The following is a 22909-nucleotide window of genomic DNA, read 5'->3' as shown; positions in this document are numbered from 1 at the left end:
GATACTAAAAGCTGTTGGCACAAGAACATCAACTGATGTTTTTTCTGTAGCTCATTTTCCCATTTTGGTGAGACAGCTTATGTGTCCACAGATAGATACAGCTGCAGATTGCCTCTGAACCAGCATTGCCCCCTGTCACGCTTTGGCTTCCTGACTATGATTCTGGCCCATTACTATTAGGTTTGAATTAAAGACCTGACTGGTAGAAGATAAACAAATGGACTCTCTTTTCCTCAAGGGGACATTATGAATAAAGCTTCTTACTTAGGTTTGCTCAGTAATAGTAATAGAGATTTTTAGTGATAGAAGAAAAGTTTTTCTTCCTTCAATTACTTTTCCCTGTAGGCTAAATAGAGATATGGATCTCATTTCCTAAGCCCAACACACTATTTGGGTTTGATTTCAATAAAATATCTATGAAGTGTCTTCAGCATGATCCCTGTTTAATGGGATTTAGTTGTAAAGCTTAATTCATATCAGATTTTCTAAATGAGAGATCACTGTCAACTTATTGTTAATTGAATTCAATAAAATCAAAGTTTCTATAATTAATGGGAACCACTTAATCTTTTTGCTTCTTGAATGAAATTTTGTAAACACAGATATCTTCTAATTTAATGAAATAGCAATATTTTGAGGAAAATAAGGGTACATGTGACTTCTTTTTCTAGTAACTCTTAAATTACATATACCTAAATCCTTCTTTAAAAACCTAATAAAAGGGGCACCTGGGTGGCTCAGTGGGTTAAAGCCTCTGCCTTCGGCTCAGGTCATGATCCCAGGGTCCTGGGATCGAGTCCCGCATCAGGCTCTCTGCCCGGTGGGGAGCCTGCTTCCCTTCCTCTCTCTCTGCCTGCCTCTCTGCCTACTTGTGATCTCTGTCTGTTGAATAAATAAATAAAATCTTTAAAAAATAAAATAAAATAAATAAAACTAATAAAAGAAAGAAATTGACAAATTTACTGAAAATGTTACTATTAATCTTATGTTGTCCAGAGCATTAATGCAAATTCAGTATGGGAATAATTAAGAAGAGGCATACTACAGTACGGAGCAATGGTTTTAGTGTTTCCACATGGGTTATAGGCCTATCTGTGCCTCTAACTAGGGGTGACATTGGGTAAACCACCAATTTTTCTGGGCTTTGTTGTTGAGCGTTGGGCTAGATAAAATGATTCAAGTTCATTTCACCATTAGAGTTCCAAAATTCCTTATCTTGCAACATGGTTTCAGAAAACATTATTATCTTTTTTTTTTTTGAGGATTTAGAATATTAACAAAAGTAGACAGAATGGTATAATAATAAATACCAGTGCACTCATTAAGCAACCCCATCAGTTACCACTCCATGGCCAAATCATGCCCCTTCTCTGCCTCCATCCACTAACCCCTCTCTTGTGTTATTGTAAACCAAACCCTAGACATTAGCCTGTCTTTACTAACCTGATCCCTCTGCCATCTGTATTGTTAGCACCTGAGGTCTTAGAAATTTTAATTCATTTTTAACAGGACTCAAATTGCCTCACTATCTTTCCTTTTCATTTTTTAATAGAAATATTTTAGTTAACTGTAGATTCACATGCAGTAATAAGAAGTAACCAGAAAGATTCCATGTACTTTTTACCTAGTTTTTCCCAGAGGTAATATCTTGTGAAACTGTTATATAATATCACAACCAGGAAATTGGCATTGATACAATCCACTAATCTTACCTGGATTTCCCATTTTGCTTGTGTGTGTATGTGTATGTGTATTTGGTCTATATAATTTTATCACATGTAGCTTCACATATCCACCACCAGAGTCAAGATACAGAACAGTTCCATCACCACAAGGATTCCTCATGTTGCCCTTTTGTAACACTAACCCCTGTCCCTTCACCCACCTCCTAACACTAATCTGTTCTCTTGTCTTCATTTCTAAAAATCTGACATTTCAAAAACATTATATGAATGGAATTATATAGTTTGTAGTCTTTTTGGATTGGCTTTATCACTTGCATAATTCTCAGGAGAGTCACCCAGGTAGTTGTGTGTAGTAATAGCTTGCTCTGTTGAAGTAAAAACCAACACCACAGAAATACAAACAATTATAAGAAGATATTATGAAAAATTATATGCCAACAAATTGGACAACCTAGAAGAAAAGGATAAATTTCCAAAACTGAAGCAGGAAGAAATAGAAAATTTGAACAGACAGATTAGCAGTAATGAAATTGAGCCAGTAATGAAAAATTCCCAGTAAACAAAAGTCCAGGACCAGATGGCTTCATGGGTGAATTCTACAAACATTTAAAAAAGAGTTAATATCTATTCTTCTCAAACTGTTGCAAAAATTAGAAGAAGAATTCAGTGAGGCCAGTATTATCCTGACACTAAAGCCAGATAAAGACAGCACAAAAAAAGAGAACTACAGGCCACCATTTCTGATGAACTTGGATGCAAAAAATCCTCAACAAAATACCAGCAAACCAAATCCAAAAGTACATTAAAAAAAGATCATTCACCATGACCAAGGGGGATTTATCCCTTGGATGCAAGAATGGTTCAATATTCACAAATCTATCATCTTGGTACATCACATCAACAAAGAGAAAAGATAGAAGCCAAGTCAGTCCAAGATGGTGGAGGAGTAAGAGACCTTAATTGTGTCTGGTCCCATGAATTCAGCTATATACCATCAAATCATTCTGAACACCTGCAAACTCAGCTGGAGATCAAAGAAAAGAATAGCCAAACTCTATGAATAGAAAAGTGACCACTTTCTGCAAGATAGGAGGTGTGGAGTAGTGAATCTGAGGCAATATATTGGAAGATCAATCCGGGGGGGAGGAAGTCTTTGTCAGCCATCTACTGGCAAGTGATAGAGTAGCAGAGCATGAAATCAGAACTTTTAAAAGACTGCTTTAGTGAGGGACATCGTTCAGGCTGCTAAGTGGGGACAAAACACTAGCTAGGACAGTATGGTCACAGGATCCTTGGGATCACTAGAAGACCAGGGGTGTCTGAGTGTGGCAGAGCTCCCAGGCATCAGAGCGGGGAAGCCATCTGCAAAGAGTGAGCCTAGGAGTGGGCTCTCAGCTTGAGGTTGCCTTAAACCATGAATCACAGCACAGTTAGGCCACTGCTTTCTGAGCAGGGACCCAACAAATGACAGAACCCTCCTTCTTTACCTGGGAGGAGCAGCTCTGCAGCATGCCACAGGAGTCTACAGGTTTTGGAGACTTGAAATGGGGTTGCATGCCTGAGGTAGAAATGCTTGGTCACAGGTTGAGTGAGCACAAAGTGTGGCCAGAGACCAGGAAGACAGGAATGCTTTTCTCTGAGGCACACTAAGGAGAGGGGCCCCAAGCTTTCGGTCTGGGGCCAGAGATTAGGAGGCCACCATTTTCATTCTCATACTTTAAAGCTGCATGGAAAGCCTTCAGGGAACAAAAGACACATAGAGCAATCTGGAGCAGATTCCTTAGGCCCTCTGGCAAGGGTGGTACAATTCTGCCTCCGGCAAATACAGTTGAGAATCAGACAGCAGGCCCCTCCCCCAGAAGATCAGCAAGAACATCCAGCCAAGACCAAGTATACTAAGAATTGAGAATTGTAAAACTGCAGCTCTAGGGGAATACAGCACATAGAATTCATGGATATTTATTTATTTTTACTTTTCCAAACAATTATTTTGTCGACTCCTTTTTAAAATCCTCTTTAATTTGAATTTTTACAGTTACATTCTAGCCCTTCATTGTATCTAATGTTATTTTGTATATATATAAGTTCTTCTTTCTTTACAATTTTGGGATGCATTTTCTTCTAACAGATCAAAATACACCCAAAATCCAGTGTATGGCCCTGTTCTATTCACTTTTTGTTACTGTTGTTTTTCTATTTTTTTTCTTTTTCTTCTTCCTTTTCTCTTCTGTTTTTTTTTTTGTCTTGTTAAAATCTTTTTAAAATTTTCATCTTTATAGTTACATTCTATCCTTTCAATGTATTTAATTTTATTTTTGTATATGTAAGTTTTTCGTTCTTTACAACTTTGAGATGTCGTTTCTTCTACCAAACTGACCAAAATACACTCAGGAAAAGCATATTGCTTTGTTCTATTCACACTTTTGTTGTTGGATGTTTTGTTTTGCTCTTTTGTTCTTTTAATTTCCATTTTTACAGTTATATTCTATCCTTTCATTGTATTTACCTTTATTTTTATACATATCTAAGTTTTTCCTTCTTTACAATTTGAGGTCTAGTTTTCTAAAAAAACAACCAAATTACACACAGATTCCAGTATATTGCTCTATTCTGCTCACCTGTCTGATTATATTCTCTCTTTCTCTTTATTTCCCCCAGTTTTGGGTCTCATCTGATTTGTTTAGTATATATTTATCTGGGGTCATCATTGCCATTTTAGTATTTTGTTTTCTTGTTCATCTATTCTTCTCTGGACAGAATGACAAGATAGAAAAGTTCACCTCAAAAAAGAACAAGAGGCAGTAATGACTGCCAGGAGGCTAATCAGTATGGACATAAGTAAGATGTCAGAACTAGAGATCAGAATAACAATTATAAAGGTACAAAAGAACAATTATAAAGGTACTAGCTGGGCTTGGAAAAAGTACAGAAGACACTTAAAAATCCCTTTCTGGAGAAATAAAAGAACAAAAATCTAACCAAGTTGAAATTTAAAAAGGCTATTAATGAGATGCAGTAAAAAATGGAGTCTGTAACCTCTAGGATAAATGAGGCAGAAGAGAGAATCAGTGATATAGAAGACCAAATGATGGAGAATAAAGAAGCTGAGAAAAAGAGAGATAAACAACTGGATCATGAGGGGAGAATTTGAGAGATAAATGATACCATAAAGTGAAACAATATTAGAATAATTGGGATCCCAGAAGAAGAGGAAAGAGAGGGGCAGAAGGCATATTGGAACAAACTATAGCAGAGAACTTTCCCAATCTGGGGAAGGAAACCAAAATCCTGGATTTTGATCCAGGAGGCATAGAGAACCCCTCCCCAATATCAATAAAAATAAGTCAACACTTTGACATACAATAGTGAAACTTAAAAGTCTCAGAGACAAAGAAAAAATCCTGCAAGCAGCTGCGGACAAGAGATAAGTAGCCTATAAGGGTAGAACCATTAGACTGGCAACAGACCTATTCACAGAGACATGGCAAGCTAGAAAGGACTGGCATGATATACTCACGGTGTTAAATGAGAAAAACATGGGATGAAGAATACTTTATTCAGGTAAGATATCATTCAAAAAGAGAAAGTGATGAAAAGCTTCCAGGACAAACAGAAACTTAAAGAATTTGTGATCAGCAAATCAGCCCTATAAGAAATATTAAAAGGGATCCTCTAAGCAAAGAGAGAGCCCAAAAGTAACATAGACCAGAAAGCAACAGAGACAATATAAAGTAATAGTCATTTTATAGGCAATACAATGCACTAAATTCATATTTTTCAGTAGTTATTCTGAATGTAAGTGGGCTAAATGCCCCAATGAAAAGACACAGGTTATCAGATTGGATTAAAAAATAAGAGCCATCAATATGCTGTTGGCAAGAGATTCATTTTAGACCCAAACACATGTCCAGATTTAAAGTGACGGGGTGGAAAACCATTTACCATGCTAATAAACATCAAATGAAAGCTGGGGTAGCAATCCTTATATCAGACAAATTAGACTTTAAACAAAAGACTATAATGATGAGGAAGGACAGTATATTTTAATTAAAGGGTCTATCCAACAAGAAGACCTAACAAATGTAAATATTTATGCCCCTGACATGGGAGCAAACAAATATGTGAGCCAATTAATAACAAAATCAAAGAAACACATCAATAATAATACAATAATAGTAGGGACTTTAGTACCCCCCTCACCACAATGGATAGATCATCTAAGCAGAAGATCAACAAGGAAATAAGGACTTCGAATGACACACTGGACCAGATGGACTTCACAGTTATATTCAGAACACGCCATCCTAAATGAACAGAATACACATTCTTCTTGAGTACACATGGAACATTCTCCAGAATAGATCACACCCTGGGTCACAGATCAGGTCTCAACAGGTACCAAAAGATTGGGATCATTTCCGTCTTATTTTTGGACCACAATGTTTTGAAACTGGAACTCCATTACAAGAGGAAATTTGGAAGGAACTCAAATACATAGAGGCTACAGAGCATCCTAGTAATGAATGAATAGGTCAACCAGGAAATTAAAGAAGAATTTAATAAATTCATGGAAACAAATGAAAACGAATACAGAACTGTTCAAAACCTTTGGGATGCAGCAAAGGTGTTCCTAAGAGGGAAGTTTATAGCAATACAAGCCTTTCTCAAGAAATGATCAAAGAAAAAAAAAAAAAAAAAGAAATGAGCAAAGTCTCAAATACACAACCTAACCTTACACCTAAAGGAGCTGGAGAAAGAACAGCAAATAAAGCCTAAACCCAGCAGGAGAAGAGAAAAAATAAAGATTAGAGCAGAAATCAATGAAATAGAAACCAACAGAACAGTAGAACAGATCAATGAAACTAGGAGCTGGTTCTTGGGAAGAATTAATAAGATTGATAAATCCCTGGCCAGACTTATCAAAAATAAAAGAGAAAGGACCCAAATAGATAAAATCATGAATGAAAGAGGAGAGATCACACCAACACCAAAGAAATACAAACAATTATAAGAACATTTTGTGAGCAACTGCATGCCAACAAATTAGGCTATCTGGAGGAAATGGATGCATTCCTAGAGAGTAGCAACTACCAAAACTGAAACAAGAAGAAATAGGAACCTGAACAGACCCATAACTAGTAAGGAAACTAAAGCAGTAATCAAAAAATCTACCAGCAATTAAGAGCCCAGGGCCAGATGGCTTCCTACGGGAAATTCTACCAAACATTTAAAGAAGAAATAATACCTGTTCTTCTAAAGATGTTTCAAAAAATTGAAAAGGAAGGAAAACTTCCAAACTCTTTCTGTGAGGCCAGTATTACCTGGATCCAGAATCGGACAAAGACCCCATCAAAAAGGAAAATTACAGGCCAATATCCCTGATGAACATGGATGCAGAAGTTCTCACCAAAATACTAGCCAATAGGATCCAACAGTACATTAAAAGGATTATTTACTTTGGGATTTTGTCCTGGGCTGCAAGGTTGGGTCAACATCTGCAGATCCATCAATGCCATATACTACATAAAGAAAGGACCAGAACCATATGATCCTCTCAATAGATGCAGAAAAAGCATTTGACAAAATACAGCATCCTTTCTTGATTAAAACTCTTCACAGTGTAGGGACAGAGGGAAATACCTCAATATCATATAAACTGTCTATGAAAAACCCATACCAAATATCATTCTCAATGGGGAAAACAGATCTTTTCCCCTAAGGTCAGGAACATGGCAAGGATGTCCACTCTTACCACTGCTGTTCGATATAGTACTAGAAGTCCTAGCCTCAGCAATCGACAACAAAAAGAAATAAGAGGCATCTAGATCAGCAAAGAAGTCAAACTCTCACTCTTTGCACATGACATGTTACTCTATGTGAAAAACCCAAAAGACCACCCCAAAATTGCTAGAACTCATGCAGGAATTCAGCAAAGCAGCAAGATATAAAATCAGTGTACAGAAATCAGTTGCATTCCTATACACTAACAATGAGACAGAAGAAAGGGGGTATTAAGGAGTCAATCCCATTTACAATTGCATCCAAAACCATAAGATACCTAGGAACAAACCTAAACAAAGAGGCAAAGGATCTGTACTCAGAAAACTATAGAACACTCATGAAAGAAATTGAAGAAGACACAAAGAAATGGAAAAACCTTTCATGCTCATGGATTGGAAGAACAAATACTGTTAAAATGTCTATGCTACCTAAGCAATCTATATGTTCAGTGCAATCCCTATCAAAATACCATCAACTTTTTTCACAGAGCAGGAACAAATAATCCTAAAATTTGTATGGAACCAGAAAAAAACTCTGAGTAGCCAAAGGAATATTGAAAAAGAAAACCAAAACTGGTGGCATCACAAATTTGGACTTCAAGGTCTATTATAAACCTCTAATCATCAACAGAATAGTACTGGCACAAAAACAGACACATAGATCAGTGGAACAGAATAGTAACCCCAGAAATTGACCCTCATCTCTATGATCAACTAATCTTTGACAAAGCAGGTAAGAATATCCGATGGAAAAAAAAGACAGTCTCTTCAATGAATGGTGTTGGGAAAATTGGACAGCTATATACAGAAGAATGAAACTTACCCACTCACTCACACCACAGAAAACGATAAACTCTAAATGGATGAAAGACCTCAAAATGAGACAGGAATCCATCAAAATCCTAGAGGAGAACACAGGCAACAACCTCTGTGACTTCAAATGAAGCAACTTCTTGCTAGACATGTCTCTAAAGGCAAGGGAAACAAAGGTAAAAATGAGCTATTGGGACTTCACCAAGATGAAAAGCTTTTGCACAGCAATGGAACAATCAGCAAAACTAAAATGCAGTCTACTAAATGGAAGAAGATATATGCAAATGACATATCTGATAAAGGGTTAGTATCCAAAATATATTAAGAAAACTGATACAATTCTATACCTAAAAATAAATAACCCAATTAAAAAATGGGCAAAGGAGATGAACAGACATTTCTCCAAAGACATACAAATGGCCAACAGACACATGAAAAAATCCTCAACATCACTCGGCATCAGGGAAATACAAATCAAAACCGCAATGAGATACCACCTCATACCAGTCAGAATCTATAAAATTAATGTCAGGAAAAGACAGATTTTTGGCCAGGATGCAGAGAAAGGGGAACCCTCCTATACTGTTGGTGGGAATGCAAGCTGGTGCAGCCACTCTGGAAAACAGTATGGATGTTCCTCAAAAGGTTGAAAATAGAGCTACCCTATGATCCAGAAATTGTACTACTAGGAATTTACTTCAAAGATACAGATGTAGTGATCCATTTCACTGCACTCCAGCATTTATAACAGCAATGTCCACAATAGCCAAACTATAGGAAGAGCCCAGATGTCCATCAACAGATGAATGAATAAAGATGATGTGGTAGATACATATATAATGGAATATTCAGCCATCGAAAAATGAAATCTTGCCATTTGCAATGATGTGGTTGGAAGTAGAGGGTATTATGTTAAGTGAAATAAGTCAGTCAGAGAAAGAAAAATACCGTATGATTTCACTCTTATGTGGAATTTAAGAAACGAATGAACAAAGGGGGGAAAACACACACACACACATCAAGAGACTTTTTTTTTAGTATTTATTTATTTTTAATTTTTAATTTATTTTTTATTTTTTTATAAACATATAATGTATTTTTATCCCTAAGGTTACAGGTCTGTGAATCGCCAGGTTTACACACTTCACAGCACTCACCATATCACATACCCTCCCCAATGTCCATAACCCCACTCCCCCTCTCCCAACCCCCCTCCCCCCAGCAACCCTCAGTTTGTTTTGTGAGATTAAGAGTCACTTATGGTTTGTCTCTCTCCCAATCCCATCTTGTTTCATTTATTCTTTTCCTACCCCCCTAACCCCCCATGTTGCATCTCCACGTCCTCATATCAGGGAGATCATACGATGTTTGTCTTTCTCTGATTGACTTATTTCACTAAGCATGATACCCTCTAGTTCCATCCACATCGTTGCAAATGGCAAGATTTCATTTCTTTTGATGGCTGCATAGTATTCCATTGTGTATATATACCACATCTTCTTTATCCATTCATCTGTTGATGGACATCTAGGTTCTTTCCATAGTTTGGCTATTGTAGACATTGCTGCTATAAACATTCTAGTGCACGTGCCCCTTCGGATCACTATGTTTGTATCTTTAGGGTAAATACCCCGTAGTGCAATTGCTGGGGCATAGGGTAGTTCTATTTTCAACATTTTGAGGAACCTCCATGCTATTTTCCAGAGTGGTTGCACGAGCTTGCATTCCCACCAACAGTGTAGGAGGGTTCCCCTTTCTCCGCATCCTCACCAGCATCTGTCATTTCCTGACTTGTTAATTTTAGCCAAAGAAAGAGACTCTTAACTATAGTGAACAAACTGATGATTACCAGAAGTGGGTGAAATAGTTGATGGGCATTAAAGAGTATGCTCATTATGAAGAATAGTGAGTAATGTAGAGCATTGTTGAATCACTATTTTGTACACCTGAAACTAAACTAATGTATGTTAACTATATCGGAATTTAAAAGCTTAATAATAATGAAAGCAAAAAAAAAATAGTTTGCTGTTTTGATTGCTGAGTGGTGTGGGATGCTGTATCACTGTTTAACGATGACCTGTTGAAGGACATTTGAAGTATTTCAAGTTCTGGGCTGTTCTGAATAAAACTGCTGTGAACATTTGTGTACAGGTTTTTTCATTTCTCTGGGATAAATGCCCATGAGTGTAATTGGTGGGTTGTATGCTAATTACATGTTTAGTTTTATAAGAAATTGTGGTATGATTTTATAGCCAAGCAGCAGTGTATGAATGATCTAGTTTCTCTGCATCTCCACCAGCATTAGAAGGTATCACTGTTTGTTATTTTAGCCACTCTGATAGATACATAGTGGTATCTGATTGTAGTTTTAACTTGCTTAATGGCTTATTTGCCATTTATTTATCATTTTTGGTGATCTTTTGCGTTTCTATTTCTCCATTTACTTCTTTTCAGACTTTGTGGTGGGGATGGTGTTGCTGGTGAATTAACAATGAAGTTTGTTGTTGAATACTTGGATGGGAGGAAACAGATCTGCTCCTGAAATAGAAAATATTGCTCACTATGGTTCTCAGCTCTGTGTTAGAGTCTCTGGGAGTACAAAGATGAATAAGACAAAAACTTTAGTCTAATACCATCTGGCACTTTCAGAAGGGGAAGCAGAAAAGATGTAGAAGTTTGAGGTTTCCAAACCGCATGCCATTTGCATGGGTATCATAGAGGTGACTGTGAATGATGGATAGATCCTGGCAGACACCAGCTGAGGATTCAAATTCATTTACTATGAGTTAAGGATGCAAAAATGTCTTTGCCCATAGGTAGCTGCCCAGAGCGAGGGACTGGGAAACACAGCAGCCCTCCCAGTGAAAGAAGTGCTCAAACCCTCCTGTCTTCAAACCCTACAGAGGTACTCCTGCTGATAATAATGATTAGAGTGAGACTTCTCATGGCTCTTCTGGAAGCTTGTTTGTCTGTCCCCTTTCTTATTCCTTGGGCCTCCTAACTGTTCCAGAGAAATTGGATTTATGTCCAATTGATCGCCACTGCAAGTACTTGGTGTCAACCCCAGTGCATACCTGAGTGTTGAATTTGAATTTAAGTAAAAGAGATTCTTTCTAGGAATTTTATCCTCCCTAGCAGGACTGAGTCTCGGGCAATCTATAAGTGCAGTTTGCTGCAGAAATTAATGACCCACTTCAGTATTTACTAAGAATTGGACAGTGATTGTCTAAGGAGAGAAATAGCTCAATAGAGAATAAGGAATAAACATACACACAAATTTAATTTATAGTAAAGGTGGCATTAAGAAGCAGTGGGGAAAGAAGGACTGTTAGAAATCCTTTGGGAAAAATCCTCACACCATATGCAAAAACAAAATTTAGATGGACTAATGATCGAAACGTAAAATTAAAGACATAATATGTATGTGTGTGCAGAATAAAGTTTAACATTTTTTATAATTTTTAAGGGTGAGGTGGACCATAGTAGGTGGCCTTTTAATGAAGATGGGTAACTCAGAATCTGCATAAAGAAAATGTATGGATTTTACTACATAAGTGACAAAAATCTTTTTTTTTTTTAAGATTTTATTTATTTACTTGAGAGAGAGTGAGAGAGAGAGCATGAGAGGGAAAGGGTCAGAGGGAGAAGCAGACTCCCCGCTGAGCAGGGAGCCTGATGCAGGACTTGATCCTGGGACTCCAGGATCATGACCCAAGCCAAAGGCAGTCGCTTAACCAACTGAGCCATCCAGGTGCCTGAAAAAAATCTTTATGATAAAATAAGAAACAAAGTTAAAAAGAAAATTGAGGGGCACCTGGGTGGCTCAGTGGGTTAGGCTTCTGCCTTTGGCTCAGGTCATGGTCTCAGGGTCTTGGGATCGAGCCCCACATCGGGCTCTCTGTTCAGTGGGGAGCCTGCTTCCCCCTCTCTCTCTGCCTGACTCTCTGCCTACTTGTGATCTCTCTGTGTCAAATAAATAAATAAAATCTTCAAAGAAAAAGAAAACTGAATGAAAATGTTTTTTATATACACACACACATACATATACATACATATACATATCACACATATCTTTGTGCATCTTTGTTTTTGTATGATGCAGAGGGATATATCTATATCCAATAAAAGTTATTTCTAATATACAAAGAGTTTATATACTAACTAAATAACAAAAAATAGGCAAAGAGTAGGAACAGGCAAACCACAAAATAATGCAAATTACCAATACACATATGAATAAATGTTCACTTTCACTAGGAATCAATAAACTGAAATTTAAAACCAAAAAATGCTAGGCACCTGGTGGCTCAGTTGGTTAAACATCTAATTCTTGATTTTGACTGAAGTCATGATCTTAGGGTGGTGGGATTGAGTCCCAAGCCTAGCTGGGCTTTGCTCTTAACAGGGAGTCAGCGTCTTGCTCTCTGCCCCTCCCCCAACTTTCTAAAAATAATAGTAATAATAATAAATCTTTTTAAAAAGGCAACAAAAGTGGTGCCTGGGTGGCTCAGTGGGTTAAGTCCTCTGCCTTCATCTCAGGTCATGATCCCAGGGTCCTGGGATCGAGCCCCGCATCGGGCTCTCTGCTCAACAGGGAGCCTGCTTCTCTCCCCGCTACCCGCCTGTCTCTCTGCCTACTTGTGATCTCTCTCTGTCAAATAAATAAATAAAATATTAAAAAAAAAGGCAACAAAAAATGACATTTAAAAATTCATCAAATACACAAAAATTAAAAGCAAATAATATTCAAGTACTTATGGGACGTGGGAAAGGACATTCTCCTACATTCTTGCTGGGAATATAAATCGATGCAGCCTTTTTCTGAGGACAGATTGGCAGTTATCTATTGAACTTTAAAATGCACATACCCTTTCATACAATAATGCCCTCTTTAGCAATCTACCACAGAAAAATAGAGGTGTATAAGGATATATGTGGTATGATATGTATTGTAGTATTAGTTGTAGTAGCAGAAAATTATTATCAACCTAAAATAGCTAACAATATGAAAATTCTAAAACAAACTATAGCATAGTCATGTAATGGAATATAGTGAAGCCATTAAAAGAAAGCAAAACAGTTGGTTAAGTAACTGCCTTTGGCTCAGGTCATGATCCCAGGGTCCTGGGATCAAGCCCCACATTGGGCTCCCTGCTCAGAGAGGAGCCTGCTTCTCCCTCTCCCTCTGCTGCTCTGCCTGCTTGTGCTCTGTCAGGTAAATAAATAAAAATATTAAAAAAATTTAAAAAATAAAAGAACAAAACCTATGGCATTGACATGGCAGGATATGATAAGATGTTTATGCCTAAAAAGCAAAAAAATCAAATCAAGGAATATATGTATATGCATCATGTTTTGTTTTGTTTTGTTTTGTTTTTAGAGGGAGAATGTGTGCACATGCACGTGTGTGTGCACATGTAAGGGAAGAAGCAGAGGGGAGAGGGAGAGAGAATTTCAAGCAGCCTCTCTGCCCAGCATGGAGCCTGAGGTAGCTCAATCTCATGACTTTGAGATCATTTCCTGACCTGAAACCAAGAGTCAGAGGCTTACCTGAGCCACTCAGGTGACCCTAAACATCATGACTGAATCAAGGGTGGATGGGTGGGTCTAAGTGTATGGGTGTGTGTGCACGTGATTATAGGCCAAAAAATTGTGAAAGTCTGGAAAAATACTCACTGGTTAAAAATGGTTACATACTGGAAGAATAGAGGTGCTGGGATGAGGGGAATTTCCCTTTTTATTTTATGTACTTGTGCAGTATTTGCAATTTATTTATTTATTTAATTTTAAGAGAGGGATGAGAGGGTGCAGGTGCGGGGCAGAAGGAGAGGGTGAGAGAATCTGAAGCAGGCTCCATGACCATTGTGGAGCCCATCACAGGGCTCCATCTCACAACCCTGAGATCATGACCTGAGCTGAAATCAAGAGTCGGGGCTTCACTGACTTAGCCACCCAGGTGCCCCTGCAATGATTTTTTTTTTTTTAATCTACAAAGACATAATGTTTTATAATGTTAAAAAAGAAAAGAAATTATAAATACAAAACAAACTAATCTTTGACCAAAAAGAAAGAATTTGATTTGAAGAACTGCTTTAAAGGAGATACAGGTAACTGCCTAATGAAAAATCAAACAAACAGAAAAACCTCTTTCTTGCGACTGTATTAACTTTCTGTATTTGGAATATATATTTTGTTGATTTCTCTCTGGTTACTTAATTCGTTATATTTAATTGATAGTGTTTACTGGAGTTTAGTGAAAACTATTTTGTAAGTATCTCGGTTGTGATTTATCCAGTGTAGTATCTCCCCCAATGAATTGACTGTGAGTGGGCAATTAGTAAAGCAGATACAGATCTGGAGAGTAGTCTGTGGCTTTGCTTATCTCCACAGGAAACCTTATTTCATATTGATAAAGTTTGAAATCTTTCCTGTAACTCTTTCCAATTGTTCATTGTTGTACTGTTTTAATGAGGGGTAGAAATGAGCCAAACCAACCTGCTTCTTTCCTTTTACTAATTTAATTTCAAAGGAAATTCTTTAACTCAAACCAACCCAAATAAATGAGTGTAGATGGAACCAGATTCTGACTTAACATGTCCAATTAATTGCTTCCAAACATTAAGATAAATTCCTTAGAAACACCCACAAATAATAATAATTAAAAAAAAAATCCCTCAGTAAAGAATTATTAGCGAGAAGTGAGCTGGCTATAACCATCTTTACTTACAAAAACCGTGTTTAAGTTGGCATTAGCATTTGCCATTTATTCTATTATAAATATCAAGATTTATTGTAGAAATATGCCACAGATAGCACAATAATAAAGAAAACAGACTCATCTCAGGTTTTGAAATGTACCTAACAAACTCAGCCTCTTGCAAAATAACTTTCTCATTCAAAATGGAACTGGGAATTGTTCCGCACACAATGAATCATCTTTTGGCAAGTACAATAGAATCTTTAGGGACATTTCACAGTCTCTTGTTCAATTGTTAGGATGTTTTTAGCTTTCACAGGTAGGGAAGAAGGTAGCTTGTAGAGCCATCATCTTGTTGCTAAAATTATACAGTAAAGATTTTTCAGAGTTGCTGTTGCAACATATCTTTTGCTTTTTTTCCCCCCCCTTTTCCTTCCTGTTTCTTTACCCAGAGCTGCTTTGTCTCTCAAAAACAATCTGGAATTACTTAATGTTAATGTTTTCTGGTTTTACTATTTACCCAGGACTCAAACGTTAAACATTAGTGTTGGAAACTCCCTTTTCCTTACCTCATAGTCCTATATTTATTTAACTGTTATTTTGCCAGAAGAAACTCTCCTCTTTCCCTTTCTGTGCTAATGTACTTTTTTTTTTTTAACTGACAAACACATTTTGTTTTTGTTTTGCTTTGTTTCAGGAGGCTTTAGAGCTACCCCCGGATGATTTTGAAGTGACTGAGACCACAGTGGGAAGCGAAGTGGTTAAATACGAGTATCATGTCTTATACTCCTGTAGCTACCAAGTGCCTGTGCTTTACTTTAGGGCAAGCTTTTTAGGTAAGACCATGTCTCTTGCTAAATGTAAATTCATAACATTTACATATAAGGCAGAAAGCAGATTTAGAAAATTATTCTTGAGAGGAAAAAAAAAATAAGAGTTAAAAATAAGAAAACTGTGGGTGAGGTAAGGTTTTACCAGTAAATTTTCTCATGCTTTAGAAAGAGTATCAAGACTTCAGAGTGAATGATATCATCCCAGCCTTAAGTCTGATCTTCAGATTCTTGGCCTCCTGCCCAACGTTGACTAAGTCCCCTGGCCCTTTTTCTTTTCCTTAAACAAGTAGGAACAACTTAAAGCTACAATGTTTGTGTACTTCTAACTTTACAGTAAAAATGTCTTTCACTCTTAAGTGATTCTGTTAATCAGAAGCCCCTATGCCACCTTCCCCAAATGCTAATAATGATTTCAGGAACTCTTTATCAAGTAGTTCAAACTATATTTAAAAATAGCACGAACATTTCCTTCAGCCATCTATACATCTCCAGTGCTGTAGCTTCCTGAGATGCTGTTACTCAATTCATTCCCCTTGCCAAGAAGGTGGAACACCCTGTCTCCTCTGAGGCATTGGCTAATAAAGCTTATTTAATCAGCAGCCACATGGAGTTCTCACCCTGTAGTGCGTCAGTGACTCCCCCTTCTCATCCTCTGACTAAACCCGGTCTGCACTGCAAGGCCCTGCCTCCTTGGGCACAGGGACTACAGGAGCTCTCTCCCCAGCCCATCCCCTCCCCCATTTCTCCTTTTCTATCTGGCCTTATCGGCAGCATTTTGCATTTTGAACAGCCTTCTAACTTTTTCTGAATAGCTAAGACATCTGAATTTAGCCAGTGATATTTTATTTTTAATTAAAAAGTAGCTTAAGCTGCTTTGAATGTGTATTTGGTAGATTTAATCACTTGCTGCCTTATATTGTTTAATGGTCTCTAATTTTGCAGTGTTGGCGGTTTAACAAGCACTTAGGATTTAAAACACAAGAACAAATTCTCATAGACTCCCTGGTGGGAAGATTTTAATCTGAGGTGCAGTTCCTAAGAACTGACAATTTGGGGTAAATTTTCAACATGGGACATGGGGAATTGAGGACACTGATAGTTACTAATTCCCAAGCTCTTGCTGCACATTTATCCATATGATTATTATAGCCTTTAAAACACTTACTTTATTGTTGTAATTCTCTTTGGTTTGGAGCCCAGAGGTTAAAGGAGGTTTATTGTCAGTGAACTCCGTTATTCTAAAAAGTAGAAGGGGATACATTTATTTACCATGGGGGAGGAGATATTTTTCTTGGTTTGGGTTTGCAGGGGCTCTACCTGGTACTTTTCTAGACTCAAAGACACATCAAGGCTGCAGGTAGAGGAAATAAGACACTACTTCTTCAATACTGTACTTTCCTATAATTAGTATTCACCATAAGCAGTTAATCACCAGAGAAGAGCTCCCAGAGACAAAACAAGTTGTTTAGCTTGTCAGCATTAGGGAATCGGAGGTGTTGAAACATGACTGCTTCTAGCTGGAAGTGGGTCTTGCCGAGGCTGGTAGATGAGCTCATACGTGTACTTTGCTCTTATGTGCCAACAGCTCCCCTTACAGTACAGCACAGTAATTGTTCCTGCAAGTCCAATTATATTTTAATGAAATTTGTAGACTTCCTAGATCTTTTCTTTATTATGGCTTTCTATTCCTTAAAAAAGAGAGAAGAGGAGGAAAATATCAAAAAACAAATACCCCACTAGCTTTCTTGGATCTTATCTATATACTTACAAGACACCCCTTATTTATGGCTGATAAAAGAAAACCCAAACAAGTCATTTATTTTGTATGGCAGGATTCCTTTTCTTCCCTCTTCCCATTCTGGGTTGTGTGGAATGAGCACTAGGGATTTTTAAATTCCAGAATTCATTTAATATTTACTCAGGTACATTAAAATATCTAATTTAATTTTTCCAAGCATACTGAATGCTTTCTTATGGAGAAACATGAAAAATGATTCTTTCCTTTATCATTTTCTAAGAATTTTTTTTCTCCTTTCTACTAACTTAACCTAATGGATGTCCTAAAAAATGTTTCGCCCTTTACTCTGGAGTCATAATTTTTCATTTATTCCCCTTAATCTATTCCCTTTTTCTGTGATATCTGATTACTCTGGCCCTCCATCTGTTTGTTAAACAGATCTCTGTCAGTGTGGTGAATGGATTCCTAACATCTTCCTCTTATTCCAGGTCCAGATTTTTCTTTGTCTCATTCTAACAGAGTTCCGACCTAGAAAGAGGATGATTATAAAAATTTCTTGCTTAGGGGCCTTTTTTGTTGCTTCAGAAATAGTTCACTTAGCCCTGTTTTTGACAGATATTTAGAATTTCTCCTGCATTTGATTGTTAGTAAAAAATTAGTTTCTCTGCTCTGCTCTGATTTTCTTCTGCTACTTTTTTATTTTTTTTAAGCAAAGCAATTAGTAGTAGTAATTCCCATTTAAATTGACATGACCTTTTCTTTTATCAGCCCATTTAGATTCCAGAAAAAATATTTATTGTGTTTCTTGAAATACAAATCCATTGAATTGTGATTACTTCTTATTCCTCAATATTGGCCAGTGTCCACCAGGCAACCTGTGGCCTAGGACTCAGCTGACTTGGCACGTGCTCCTGTCACTCCCATGTCATATTTCATACCACATCATTTCACATTATATCACATGTAATGTCGCAAATTTCACTATAACAGAATTATTTGTTTGCTTGTCCCCATTAGAGTGGTAAGCAAGAAAATGGAGCTGTATGGTAAGAAGAGGAAGGAAGGAAATTAGTAATGAATGCCTACAACCTGCAAAGTGACAAGCTTTATTCATGGTAGTGTGTGTGTGCGCGCATTATACACATGTGACATTTGTTATTTTTCTTACTCATTTTGACGCCCACAGTATCTGCGTGATATAGTATCAACAAGTATTTATTGAATAAACCAATGGTGGGGAATTTCTAACCATTTCTGCATACAGCCCAAAAATGGAAACATTGTGATGGTACCTTGTTTGAACTGCTCTGATGGCTTAAAAGGAAGAGACTGATGTTGTTGTCTCCAGGAAGCTCAGACGCAAAACATCTCTATATCTTTACTCTTTAGTGTGATACTTCTCACAGACTGCAGAAGTGGTTGACTAAGGAAAATGGCGAATCTTGAGTACTCAAAGGGTGGGCATCCAGGCTAGCTGAGCAACTGCCCTGCTTCTATAAACACATATTTTTATTCGATCCTTGAAGGCTCACAGCCCAATTGCACCAGCATCCTGCTGCTGAGTACCTCTCCTTCCTACTACTTGGACATTTAGGAACCCGGTTCCCTCGGATTTAAGAAGAGAAATAAATCCTTTCCAGTATTCTTTTTTCCCCTGCTTTTGCCATTTGAAGTTTGAAAGAAGTAATGGGACTCACTTAATACCATTTGTTACCCAGCAGTGGGTAAGAGGTAACTACATTCCTGTCCAGTAGTAATAAATAGCTTATATTCGAATGGTGCTTTATAGTTCACGAAGTCCATTCTCACTAAACACTAACATCTTCAGTGCTCACTGTTTCCAACCCCCCCCCCAATTATTTTTGAAGCACACTGTTTTAAAAAAGTATTTGTATCTTGCAAAAGGCTTTGTCTATTGCCCATCATTCCAGTACATTTTTGTGTCCCATTTTTCCTTTCTGAGGGCTTGGTTTTGGTCAAAAACTGGTGGCAAGTGTTAGAAATGTAGTAAAAAAAACTCAGCTATATACATAATGTCTGAGGGCTTCACCAGAGTCCTAAGCTTACATAGTTTTCCCTTTCATTACAACTAGAGATTTCTATATTTATTTCAGCTTGAATTCTGATTTATTCCTGCCCTGTCTTTCTTCTTTTCCTTTGTTCTCAATCTCTATTGAAAAATAGACCAAGTGGTTCTTCTCATTTTCAAAATATTTAATTCTTTGGCTGACATATGGGTTCTTCTTGGGAACTGTTTTGACATATTTCTTTAATTAGTCAGAAGGGCTGCTTTTGAATAGGGAAGGCAACATTTCTTCCATTCAGCAACTGAATGTCTGTTCTTTCTGGAGATCTATTCTATTATTGGCCCAGGAAGTAAGAGTATAGAATTAAAAATGTAACCCAGATATTTCATGTGGAAGATTTGTCCACTTGTTATATGCCTAAAGGATGCTCGTAGAGGAACAGGGAGAAAGAAATAGCCAAAGAATAATTCTCTCTCAAAGGCAAACTGCGATAAAGGCCAGCATAAAGGAAGAATAATGGAAAGTTTGGACTTAGAGCAGTATATACATCATCAAGGAGGGGAAAGAAGAGGCTTGCTCAACATGGTCTGGAACAAGAGGAAGTCTTTGGAGTGCATAGAAGAGATAACAGGAAAACAGAAAGATTAAGTTGGAGGAAGTCAGAGAATAAAAGTAAAATATCCACAGCTCTGTCCAACAACTTGCAAGGGAAGGTAACAGGTTGTCTTTTCTGAAGAGTCTGGAGAAAGCACTGGAGAAGAGGAGGAGGGTGAGTGCCGAGCTATAGGGCTGGAGAGAGCATGGTGTATTTGCAGAACAGTGAGAGGCGAGTTTGGAGTAAAGGTTTCTTTAAGATGAACTGTGGACGAAATGTTTGAAAAGATATGTTGAGGTCAAATTATGAAAGAGATGATGGGTTAGAAGGGGTTGCCAGCACAGTGAGAGTTGAGGCAGCTTATTGAACAGGAAAGAAAAGGTGGGTTATAGAAGTCCTTAAAGATTGAGGCAAAAATGATTCTAGTTAATTATTACAATGAGCAGAACATAGAAAATAATTTGACACATAATTCAATTTAGAGCCTTATTTGATTGTAGAGGAACTTTTAAGAAAGTTCATATGTGCCACATAAACTTATATAAAGTTATAAAGTTATGATAATGGAATGGAACATGAATTTTGGTACATTAAAAAGAGATTCTATAGATTGAAATCAAATTTAAGAGCAAATAGTGAAAGTTATTAAGAAAAATAATGAAAAATTATTTAACTAATACAAAGCTGTTCAAATTGAAAAATCCAAACAATGGAGGAAATTTAACAATAATTATTTGTTGAACCATGTAAATGTTTGAAATAGTATGGGGAGTTAAGATGCTTGTTTAAAACATATGATATGGGAATAAAATCCCATTGAAAAATCAAGTCCTGGTTTAAAAATGTTTTAAAGAAAAAAAATGATAGAGAAATATAAAACAAAACTACAGGGAGAACTAATTAGCCAAAAGGTTTATTCTAACCTGTGTTAGTGAAAACATCATATATACAAAAAGCTACAGATTTTAAGTGGATCCGAGGCCAGGAAGAGGACATGAAAAGGTAAATTTACTTTCTTACCTGAAGGAGTAATAGATGGATAGATGAATGTTTGTGTTGTGTTCCATAAGGAAAAAACATTTCTTTGCTTATTCTTGGCAAATGGTTCCTATTTGAAATACCCATGGGGCACCAGGGTGACTCAGTTGGTTAAGCGTTGACTTTGGCTCAGGTCATGATCCCAGGGTACTGGGATTGAGCCCTGCTTCATTTCGGACTCCCTGCTCAGTGGGAGTCTGCTTTTCCCTCTCCCTCTGCCCCTCCCTAGCACTTGTCCTCTCTCTCTCTCTCTCTCTCTCTCGTGCTCTCTCTCAAATAAATAAATAAAATCTTTTAAAAAATAAAAGAAACATCCATTAAAACATATATGAGTGCCTACTGTGTGCACAGTATAGAAACTCGTTAGTTTGTTTTCCAAATCTGCTGAAAAATATCACTGCTCCACTTGAAACCAGATTACTGCACTTCTTTAAAGTCATTGAAGCAGAGCTTTTAAAGTCCATATATCAGGTGCCCCTAATAATTAGACCTGACCATGACAACTAGAAAAGGACTTATGGGAAAGGTAGAACTTAGAGGCAACCGGATACCTTAGAATGATAAGATTAAGGAATGTCTACCTCCCTTTGGCTTCAGTGGTGAAAATGGGGCTGGGCCTTCTACTGATTTTGGAATTTCTCTCCCACACTGGAAGTGTGTTAGGATACTGAAAAATCAAATATCTGCTATGTCTTCATCTACTTGATACTATAGAATTGTATGAGTTTTTAAAATTATAAATTGTGATTTTTAAAATCATGACAATTCAGTATTAAGAGCCATAAAAGAGGTAAAAAAATTGCTTCCAGGCAGAATAGATTGGTGGTTGCCAAGGTTCTGGGCAATAGAGAGGAAATATTGGTTAAAGGGTACAGATTTTCATTTATAAGATGAGTAAGTTCTGGGGATCTAATGTATAGCATGGTGTCTGTAGTTAACAATACAGTATTGTACACTTAAAAGTTACAAAGAGAGTAGACTTTAAATGTTCTAAACACCCCCCCCCCACACACACACACATAAATGGTAACTATGAGGTGATGGGTGCCATAATAACATTTTGTGGTAAACATTTCCTACGAGATACATGTATCAAATCATGTTGTATACCTTAAATTTACAGTGTTATATGTCCATTTTATCTCATAATGCTGGGGAACAAAACTGCTACCAAGGCTCAAAGAACAGAGATTTTCTTGAGCTGGACTGATCAAGAGAGAACATGGCTGGACTTGGGATTTGTCCATGCAGTGATGAGTGAAAGGGCAGGCCAGCCTAGCAAGAAACCCAGGAAAAGGCAAAACTCTGGATGCTCCTAGGCTAGGCAGTTGGTGGAGAACTACTAGTGACAACAACAGCACAACTAATACGTGTGCATTGTTTTAAATTGTTTGCAGAGAGCTTCTGGGTACACAGACATTGAGTGTAGTGGTAAAAGTGCAGGTTTGGGAGCCAGAATGCCTTCATTTTGATTCCTAGTTGTGCTACTCACTAGCTGCATGTCTTTGGGGCAATTATTGAACTTTCTGTTTCCTTTCATCTGAAAAAAAAAAAAAAAGCTGAGGTAGTAGTAGTAGTAGTAGTAGTAGTAGTAGTAGTAGTAGTAGTAGTAGTAATACCTAACTCATAGAGTTTTGAGGTTTGTGAGCTAATATATGAAATAGGGTAGGGCTTAGCATATAGTAATACTATATGTAATACTA

General features: G+C 37.2%; 1 protein-coding gene across 18 annotated transcripts in view; it reads left to right on the top strand.

Annotated features, from left to right (window-relative positions):
- ATG10 (autophagy related 10) overlaps positions 1 to 22909 on the top strand; it is a 240447-nt gene that overhangs the window by 144024 nt on the left and 73514 nt on the right. For 15 of the 18 annotated variants that reach the window (XM_046000409.1, XM_046000408.1, XM_046000402.1 and 12 more), the window contains one exon: positions 15673 to 15811. In XM_046000409.1, the coding sequence (XP_045856365.1) occupies positions 15673 to 15811 (139 nt within the window). Of the gene's footprint in view, positions 1 to 11094; positions 11184 to 15672; positions 15812 to 22909 lie in introns of all 18 variants that reach the window. The other 3 variants (XM_046000412.1, XM_046000411.1, XM_046000413.1) reach the window with 1 other exon arrangement.

The sequence above is a fragment of the Meles meles genome, chromosome 3 (genome assembly GCF_922984935.1).
Source record: "Meles meles chromosome 3, mMelMel3.1 paternal haplotype, whole genome shotgun sequence".
Classification (NCBI taxonomy): domain Eukaryota; kingdom Metazoa; phylum Chordata; class Mammalia; order Carnivora; family Mustelidae; genus Meles; species Meles meles.
Note: the sequence above shows the minus strand (reverse complement) of the source record. Positions and strands in the feature narration are given on the sequence as shown.